Raw genomic sequence first — 10,772 nt, 5'->3', positions numbered from 1 at the left:
AATAATAATTAATTCCCTACAATTAAGTAATCAAAGTCATTACATTGGCTTCAATGTTTTCAAGGAGGAACGAATACACAATGTAAAATTGCAGCAACTGGTGTCACAGCTTGAGTGAAAATAATCTTTTTAAAATTGCTTTAAAAAATCAAAGTGAGATATGGATTGTGTGGCCTCTCTGAACCAATTCAAGGGCGATGGCGTCTCCCCTTAGAAGTCCCCTTCTAAGACCTGTTTGCTCATAACATGTTTTGATAGAGCTGCATTGATTGTCCTAAGGATCTGTAGAGGACCATGCATACGGCATCTAATATTCTGCTCATGCATTTTGAATTTGTTCTGACATCAGTCTTGATTGCTGTTGGATACTGAAGGATCCGAGATATTATCAGTGAATAGTACTAGATGGATATGATGAGAGGATTCTTATAAATGGGAGTGATGGCTTGGAAAAATGATAAGCAATAAAATACTAATTAAGTGGTATTTGAAGATATCTGGTTCTGTAGTTATTTTTATATACAAAACAATATAGAAATGTGTGCAATTTGTTATATTTATTATATATTTATTTATTATTTTTAATAAAAATATTTTTTATAACATTTAAATATTTAATGAATCATTTAATGTTTTGATTTAATTACATTTTAAATATCATTAAATGCCCCCCAAAAAAGTATATTTTGCTATGCATTGTCATATGAATCCTCAGGCAGTAATTCTTGAATTCTTGCTTCATTTCAAGTCAGACAGATGTTAATTCAGGATCCACTTTGATGGATTCAGTCAGTTTGTTCAGAGTAAAGGAGTTGAAAAAACTATTTTAAATCATTTTGTGGGAATCATTAAAATAATTGACTCATTTGTTTTGACTACAATAGTTAGCCAGCAAAATCAAAGAAAATCATGTTTTATTTTGCAGTCCACGGTCATTTTATTTAATCATATTCTCTTTAGACTGCTTGGTAAAAAAATAACCATTCCATTTGTAGATTCAGTGGAGGAAGTCAAGACAAATAAGTTTCTATCTTCATCCCTCCCATCTCTTTATCATGTCTTCTCACTGGAATGTTCCAGTTTTGTCCCTCTGTCTAGTAAAGTTTACTCTGTCACTGGTGATAGTGCTCATTAAATTGCTGAAATAGCAGTGCAGAGTAAATTACAGGTTTTCTGGGTTGTAAATGGCTATGTTGCGTTCACTACAGGCTCAGACACACACAAAGGACTGCTCATTTGAGCCATCTATTGCACACACTCACAGCCTCACTCAAGCCCATTTGAAATGCTCAAAAAGCTTTTCCCCTCTGTGAGGGTAATATATTGGCACATCTGCTTATTTCACATGGTAGATCAAAAGATTTTACAGGATGTTATGAAAGGCTGGGTTTTGATCAGGTACACGCAAAAGAACAGCTATGAGGAAATGCACCATGTGGAGACGAACCCTTTGCTTAATAGCAGGAATGAGGTTTGCAAATATCTTCAAAAGTCTGTCTCTTTCCAAAAAGTTACATAGATGAATCCCATTCAGAGACCAGATAAAACCTGCAAACCCAAAATAATGAGTGAAATGTTTAATCTCTGAAGTACAATGTGGCCAAAGACAGGTAGCTTGAGCTGTGATGTGAAGCACTTTGACTGACTGTCATTTATGACTAACTATGCTGTCGTATAAGTTGTGTTTACGGTTGCTAAAGAAAGAATTGCAATCCGCAAGAAGACGCTCATGCTCCATTGCTCAATTCGTAGAGGCTGGATTAAAAACAAGCAGGTTGATATTTCACTTTTCTCTGCTCAAATTCTTTTCAGCTTGAACTGATCTTGCCACTAAGGTCCTATTCATGGGATCATAATCGCTGTGAATGCTTGGTTTGAATGGGTCTGTTAATCATGTGCAAAGCCCTCCACACACTGTGGTTTAGCTTCAGTCAAGAAACAATTCAAGTAATGTGTAATGAAAGGTGGTGCTCCCTCAGCCATCAAATATAAGGTGAATTGTCCCTAGAGCGTGGAAATTCCCCTGGCTATTCCCCTGCATGTTCATCAGTAGATATACCATTAAGACTAATGACTTCGTATCAGTTAGACCTCACACCATACCATTATTGCTAATGAGGGTTGTCTCTATTGTGTTGATAACATCCCTCTGGCCTGAGAAGCCCCTTGCAAGCAGGTTTACGATGATGTCAGTCATTACTGGAGTGTAATTTGCAGTGTCAACTGCACATTGGACATCATGTGAATGATTCCTTTGGAAATGGTCTAGTTCACTTTCAATCTCTTCTCTCACTCACTCTTCCTCTCTCCTCACTGACTCCAGCCTACAATTTCATCATTCTCTGAATGGCACTCTCAATGCAAGATAGTGTTTAGCAGCTAATTGGTTCAAATGGAATTGATGCTTGTTGATGCCAGGCACAAATAAACCATTTGGGCCACAAAATAACCATTTAGGGGCCTCAAACATTTTTCTTCTTTATCCCAAGAAATTGCAGGTCATAATAAAATTATATTGGTATCTTGATTCATGTGGACTGTTATTTTAGTATTATACTATTGTTTGTCACAATCACCAGCTGGAGTGCTCTTGATGGCCACCAGAGGGCACTCCATCCAGTACCTTTGCCACTGTATCCTGGACTTCATTTCCCATAACCCATTGCCCGGACTCATCATGCCTGATTGTTTTCACCTGTTGCTCATTGCCTCTGCCTATATAAGCCTGGTGTTTTCAGTAGTGATGGGAAACCGAGACTTTCTGAACTGTTTGAGGTGTTCATGAAATTGTGCCGAAAAACGGTTCATTACTCGAAGCTTTTAACACTGCACATTAGCGACATCTGGTGGTCAGACTTGGTTTCTCCACCAAATCTAACAAAACATAGTGGAGCAGAGGATGGTAGTGATGGGAAACCGAGGCTTCCTGAACCATTTGAGGCTTTCATTAAATTGTGCCGAAAAAAGGTTCATTACTTGAAGCTTTTGACACAATGCGCATTAGCGACATCTGGTGGTCAGACTTGTTTTCTCCACCATATCTAACAAATCAAAGCGGAGCAGAGGATATACGGTTTGCAAAATCACGTGACCATACAGAGCTTTGGAAGTCAGTGACACACAAGAGTGGAATAAATCTGGGATCAGTTCCAACTAATCTGATATAATCTCATCTAAATTAATATGTGCCAATGAGACCAGAACTCGTGTCATGTGTAGCCTGGTCAACGGATTTGCATATTGATCAATAATATAAAATACGCAAGCATGTGATCATAGTTAATAATTGACCTAGGTAGCTGAAAAAAATATTTTGGGTGAGCTGTTCGACCTTTATGTTGGGGTCTCTGAGACCCCAGCTATAAAATATGATTCACTTTCTGTCCGGTGTTGAGGTTACAGTCCCTTGCATCAGGTGGGGTTGCGAAGCTCCAATTTTTTTCAAACCAGCTGTCCCGATCTTCCAATACTGCATGATGTTCGAAGCTTCAAACGTCATCAATCACATGGTATTTTCATTTCGATACAAGCATCGGCACAGTGTGTGATACAATAGTGCTTTGAAAACTGCGTCGGAGCATCGGAGCCGCTGTATCAACCGTCCCATCACTAGAGGATGGGTTGTGGCTAGGAGGGATACAGCAAAAACCGGAAGCTAACAGTAAATTAAATTCTACCTATTAGATTGTGTTTTATTAACGTCTACACCTACCCCAATCCTAAACCTACCCCTTACAATAATGCAAAAATAGTAATTGTTGTACAGTGTGAGAAATTACGCTATATTGATGTGCACATGCCCAGTAGTTTTTGCTGTATGCCATCTAGCCTTAACCCAGAGAATGGTTTAAAAAACTGTGCCAACTCGTGTCATGCGTAGTCCGGTCAACGGATTCACATATTGATCAATAATATAAAATATACAAGTGTGTGATTATAATTAATAATTGATGTGAGTAGTAGCAAAAATATTTTGGGTGAGCTGTTTGGGGTCTCTGAGATCCCAGCTATAGAACATGATCAAATGCAATAGAGGTGTGAGGTGCATTCAGTTTCTGTCTGGTGTTGAGGTTGTTCTAAAGTATTCTACTGAATCCCAAAAAAGTGTACACACACACACACACACACACATACACAACCAAGTCAATGTAAGTCAAACACAAGAGTCATGTGAAGCGTCGATTTTTTCAAACCAGCTGTCCCGACCTTCTGATACTGCATGACACTCGAAGCTTCAAACTTCATCAATCACGTGGTATTGTCATTTCGATACAAGCATCGGCACAGCGTGTGATGCAATAGTGTATCGGAGCCTCGGTATCAATCGTCCCATCACTAGTTTTCAGTCACTCTTGCAGGTCTTGCATGTGTCACAGCTGCAGTTCTAAGCATTTTATCCTGGTTCTCTCGTGTCCTGTTTTCCTGGTTCTTGATATTCTGCCTGTTTATCTGGATTACTCTGTTTGCCTCAGCTCTGAACTCTGTCATTGTTTGGATTGCTTATTGTGTTTGACCTCATGCCTGTTTTGGCAACAATTTTGGGTTATCCTAATAAACTACTGCACTTGGATCCTCAGCCTTTGTTCATGACATTGTTATTTTTATTTATATTTTGAATTGGCTTTTGTTTTTATATTTTTTAATTTTAGTTAACATTTTAGTATTTTTGCCACGTTTTAATATTTCTGTATTTAGCTGCCATGGCAAAATTTCATTTTTTTTTAAAACAATAACAACACTGTTTATGTGTCAGTAAAGTGCATAATTATTATAAATGCAGTGATGATCAAATTACATTCTATTCAATATTATATACAATACAACAATAATTAATTTCATATTATTGTCGATAATCATTATACATATTTTTTTATGTTTTTTTTTGTGCAGATTTTCATAATTAAAGATGATTTTAGATAACCCTACCTCATGATAAACATGAATCTGCATAAAACTACTCCACTAAACAAAAACGTTACATAAACTACCATTGTGCCATTGGAAAAAGACAGAAAATGATGTCCATCAGAATGAAAAAATTACAGTCACAGTGTTGTAGGGGGATGTCAGTATTGACATAGTGTGAAATACTGTGATTAAAAAAGGGCTAGCCATATTTTTTGAGAGCTAAATATTGAGCCACATTCAGGGTCAGTGGAAATTGTGGGAGGATTTGTTCATTAGCAAATTATTTATTTCAGAGTTGTTCAAAGTAGTTATTTTACCTTTAAAACTTCTGAATGGAGTGTAGATGCAGGAGTCTGAAACATATGACTTTATAAAATGTGTGTGCATACAGTATGCGGCTGTGCTGTATGGACGCGTTGGGGGGTGAATTGTGCCTGAGGGTCCAGAATATCGTCATTCTTCTAAGCTGTGCAAGAAAAAGCCTATGTGTCCCTGATTTCACTAGATTTTGATGCTCTCTGTGCTATTTCTATCTTTTAACTTACATTTTTCCTTCCCATTCCCCCTTTTTCTTTGTTTCTTTCGTTCTTTCTCTCAATTTCACAGGACTGTGCAACAATGCAGTTCTGTGCCAATAAGCTGGATAAGAAAGACTTCTTTGGCCGCTCTGACCCGTTCATGGTGTTCTACAGAAGTAATGAGGACGGAACGTGAGTTAGCTGTCTTTCTCACTCTGATGTGCAGGCTGGAAAGCGTGTCGTCTTTTCGTAAAGTAATGTCCAAGGAAAAGTGAAGAAAATTGGTCTGAGACTAAGGAATGTCTTAAAATTGTTCTAGATAATAAAATTCACTTAGTACTCTTAACTCAGTTAAGACTTACAATATGCAAATATTCTGACTGTAAAAAATATAGTCATGCAATGCATACTGCTTTGTTTGAGTTTAACATCTTTATTTTTTGTTTCTTAGGTTCACTATCTGCCATAAAACTGAGGTGGTAAAGAATACGCTGAACCCTGTCTGGCAGCTGTTCACCATTCCTGTCAGAGCGCTGTGCAATGGAGATTATGACAGGTGCACTCACACATACACTCACAGACATGCATGTCAGTATGTACTGTACTGTCGCCAGTGTTTACAGGTCTCTTAGAATCATTTTAGCAATGAGGATTTAACATTAGATTGAGGATAAGAGCCCATTTGTGTGCATGCAGTGTTGTGTGAATTTTACCACGAGAACGCTGTTGTACCTGAACAAGACCCTGTGTATGTGTGTGTCGAGAGGAATCATGCCCCTGTGCTCTTTGATTCAGTAGCACATTGAGCCAGACTGCTGGTACTCATTGCATCAGCATTATTGGATCACAGACAGCCCTGTTCACGGTGCTGCATTGTTGTGATTTATGTGCTCTACAAGGACACATTATTTTTGCTTTGTACTTTCGGTGTTGCAGATATTTGTGTGTTTGCACTGCACTGTTTCTTCGTGGGTCTCCATAGGCCTATGTACTATCCAGTGTGTGTCAATCAGTTTGTTGTGTTCATGAATATTTGGTAGGCTATACTTGTGTGTGTGTGTGTGTGTGTGTGTGTGTGTTCATTTTCATGGCCTAGGTGAGGCTTGCAGACATGTTGGCAGCTGTGTGTCGTCTGAGAGCTGTCATAGCCAATCAGGACACAGGGAACAGAAGCACCTGCCACCCAGTCCCCACCTTACCTCTGATCCCGTATGTGTGAAAGGGACCAAGCAAAAGAGAGAAAGAAAAAGAAAAGGGAAACTCCAGCTGTTGTGGTGCTGTGCTAATTATTACCTGCTGCAAGGATGCCAACAGAGAGGAGTATTTATATTGCAGTTGGGATATATTTTTCAACAAAAAATATCTGTAATAAAAGTTTTATTTTGTACAGATCCTGATATATTGGATGGAAGTCAGAATAGGGTCAGTCTGTGTCAAATTTCAGAAACTAAAAATATGAAATGTCATGGATGAATATTTTCTGGGCTGGAATGACTTTAGAAAGATGGCAGCATCATTATGTTATTTTTACACAGAGATTGGTTGGTCTATGAGTACAATCTGTTGACTTTAGCAATCTTTGTTGCATTAAATGCCAATGGTGACAGTTCATGCAGTTTCCATGCCTCACTCAATGAAGCCTAATTTAAGAAGTATTATAGGTATCTCAGTAATGCTTTTTCCCATTTTTGAACTGTCACCATTGGCATATAATGCAACAAGGATTGCTAAAGTCAACAGATTTGACTGATATACCTATGAATCTCTGTGTAAAAATAAAATGATGCTGCCATCTTTCTAAAATAATTTTCCCCTCTGTAATTTGGCTCAAAATCTCAGGTGAAAAGTTTCATTTTAACCCCCCTTCACAAAATAGTGCATTACACCAAAAATATTTATCCATGGCATTTAATATTTTGGCTTTCTTCTTCATTTACATATGTATTACACCAGGGGGAAAAAATAGCCATGGAATGACTGAAAAAAAAGCAAAAAGCAAATAATCATGATGTTCAAGCAATAATGTGGCAGAGAGTATGATATTTTGTCATTATTTGATTCATTTAAGAAACATCAAATGTGAAAGATTGCTGCTATACTGATGATCAGCTTAGGTTGTGCTGATACGATTCAAAAGCTCAAATTGAGTTTGTTTTTAGCAGCTGTGACCATCAGTGTGCATCTTCTGGGTGTTTATCTTTCTTTTCACAGAAATACCTCTGGGTGGTAGAAAGTTGTGGAAGCTGTTTTCCAGTAGAATGTCATATAAAATAGTTATGTTTAGCACTGCAGTTTTTAGTGTATAAATGTGTGCAGAAATTCTAATCAGACTACACATTTTCCTATATTTTTCTAGTGTTTTCTGGTTTGAATTGTGAAGAATGTTTACTATATTTAAAATATATTTAAAATATTTTAAACTTTTTTATCATATTAAAATATACGCTACTGTTCAAATGTTTGGGGTTGGCAAGATTTTTGAATGTTTTTGAAATAAATGTCTTATGCTAACCAATGCTGCATTTATTTGATCAAAAATACAGTAAAACTAATTTTGTGAAATTTGTTTATTACAATTTAAAATTACAATTATTACAATTTAAAATAACTGTTTTCTATTTGAATCTATTTTAAAATGTAATTTATTCCTGTGATGGCAAAGCTGAATTTTCAGCAGCCATTACTACAGTCTTCAAAGTCACATGATCCTTCAGAAATGATTCTAATATGCCAATTTGGGGTGCAAGAAAAATGTCTTATTATTATCAATGTAATAGTTATATATATATTTTTTTTTTCAGGATTCTTAAAAAAAATGTAAAGAACAGCATTTATTTGAAATAGAAATCTTTCGAACAATTTAAATTTAATGCATCCTTGCATAAAAGCATTAATTTCTTAGAAAACATTTCTGGAATCTGCATCTGAAATAGCATTTAGATGTATTTACACAGTTTAATGTATCTCAGAGGGGACATGGATGCATTTAACATGCAGTTACAGATGGATAAATAATGTTTTGTTTTTAACATAAAACGTTTAATACTGTTGTTTGAAATGATTTTAAAACATTTTTTTCAGGATTCTTAAAAAAAATGTAAAGAACAGCATTTATTTGAAATAGAAATCTTTCGAACAATTTAAATTTAATGCATCCTTGCATAAAAGCATTAATTTCTTAAAAAAAGGACCCCCAAAAATTGAACAATAGTGTATATAACATAATTTTATATAATATAGTTTATCTCCACTCCAGTGTATTATTGTGGTTTCACAATATATTTCAGAGTAAACATAAAATAAACTGTGGTTGGTCACTTTACATGTCAGTCAGACTCTTGGCTAGAATAAGTTCTTTGTGAACCGGACCTTTTGCTATTTAGTTAAAATTTCGTGGAACTACCGGTTGCCTGTCTGCAGGGAATCTGAGTACTGCTAGACAGGATGTGTTCCATATGATCTCTGATGAATCTGCTACATCTGTTCTCTTACTCCAGAGCTGAACCAGTCTGCTTTACCAACAGATGGAGAGTTTCCCCATGTACTCTATGGAATTACTAAGTAGAGGCTCTGTGTTTAGGTCCATTCTTTTATCCCAACTCAGATGATGGTTTTGTGCCACTGAAATTTCATTACTACCTTTGCAGAGTAAACAACCAGAGAACTATTCCAATCAAGCACCTGTACAAAATCCAAATTTTCATCCTGCGACCATGGATATGTCCTGATTTACCATCACATTTCCACTTTTTGTAGCATAATCATGTGAAAAAATAAACAAGTCTGCTGAAAAGACCGGAAGGAATTTCCATCAACCTGCATGGTACTTCTGGTGAAGCTTGTTGACCAATGGAGGCTTTCTGTTTAAGCTTGTAGTTAAAGGGCCAGCTCACCTAAAAATGAAAATCTGTCAACATTTATTATGATGTCATTCTTAAAAATAAATAAGATATTTTGAAGAATGTATCAGTTTTTTTTAACTGTCCACATAATGAAAGTCAATGGAATCCAATATTGTTTTGTCATTTGCATGGGCACAAAAGCTGAAAGATTTGTCAAAATAGCTTCTTTTGTGTTCTACAGAAGAAAGAAAATCATACAGATTTTGAAACAAAATGAAGGTGAGTAAATGAAGACAATTTTCATTTTTGGGTGAACTATCCCTTGAAATAGGAACAACAGCATCCAAAGCACAACATACATTAGACTAGTTATTAACAGGGAAGATGAATGATTGGCTGAATTGTGTGTAATGTTTTACAGTTGCCTGTTTTTTGTTTATTAATTTTCATCGTAATAGTAAATTCAAGCACATCCCTGCATTTTGTCATAACAAGTGTGCAGTGGTGTATAAAGTACCTGAAAGCCATACTCAAGTAAAAGTAAAGATATCTTACCAGAAAATTACTTCGGTAGAAGTTGAAGTAACCGTTTAGAATATTACTCAAGTAAAAGTGGTAAAGTATGTGATATTAATTCAGACAATTTTATCTTAAAAAATGTTTTACTATGTAGCGTCCTTTAATTTGGAGTAAGAGAAACTGGGGGAGTGGCTTTATTGCGTCAGACATGTGTCACTTTGCTTGAAGCTGATTGGTCAAATTTCGCTTTGAGATCTCTAAACCAGAACATAACCTGTCCCAGAGCAGGTTAGCTGTGGAGTGTTACTAAGGCAATGAATGCCGCTAAAAGCCAAGCCACATTCTTGGTACCTAAAACCCAGGATTGGTGCAAACTAAACTGAAACTTACCTGGCTAGCCAGCTAATCTGGCTTCATGGTACAGGCCCCTGCTTTCCTGCAGTCCGTGTTCTTCTGACTTCTGACTATTTTGTAGTAAGTAACGAATATGCTTCGGGGAAATGTATCGGAGTAAAAGTATACATTTTAATTAGGAAATGTAGTGGAGTAAATGTAAAAGTTAGCTGAAATATAAAAACTCAAGTAAAGTACAGATACTCCCAAAAAATACTTAAGTAGGTACTGTAACAAAGTATTATTTCTTTGTTACATTACACCACTGCAAGTGTGTGACATGCTTCGGCGCCAAATGCCATTTAGAGCTATTAGCCTACCCTCGAAAGCCATTTTTATTAACGAGGCTACAAATCTCGGCTGTCTCTGTGTAATTGATCACGTTAACTTGATTTGAACAGAATGAGTTTCTAATTATTCAAAACTTCAGATGTAATTAATGTTTAAATGAAACTCGCCTGCGTCCTGTCAGGTGATGCTCCACAGCTGCTCCACAGCCCGGGAGTTCAGTCCCTGCCGACCGTTGTTTAATTCCGAGTGCACTGTCTGGATAATGGCCTGTAATTGGTTGGTTTTAGCATGGAGATGAAAA

At 36.5% G+C, this 10,772-nt stretch overlaps 1 protein-coding gene across 1 annotated transcript in view; it reads left to right on the top strand.

The window, feature by feature from the left end:
* Positions 1–5,514: 5,514 nt before the first annotated feature.
* The window catches only part of LOC107711929 (copine-5-like), a gene marked incomplete at its 5' end in the record, with an annotated part of 31,925 nt that continues 26,667 nt past the window's right edge, over positions 5,515–10,772 (top strand). The window contains 2 exons of the mRNA XM_016517021.1: positions 5,515–5,618; positions 5,878–5,982. Of these exons, the coding sequence (XP_016372507.1) occupies positions 5,515–5,618; positions 5,878–5,982 (209 nt within the window). The remainder of the gene's footprint in view (positions 5,619–5,877; positions 5,983–10,772) is intronic.

Source organism: Sinocyclocheilus rhinocerous, unplaced genomic scaffold, assembly GCF_001515625.1.
Source record: "Sinocyclocheilus rhinocerous isolate Xijiao unplaced genomic scaffold, SAMN03320098_v1.1 scaffold1168, whole genome shotgun sequence".
Classification (NCBI taxonomy): domain Eukaryota; kingdom Metazoa; phylum Chordata; class Actinopteri; order Cypriniformes; family Cyprinidae; genus Sinocyclocheilus; species Sinocyclocheilus rhinocerous.
Note: the sequence above shows the minus strand (reverse complement) of the source record. Positions and strands in the feature narration are given on the sequence as shown.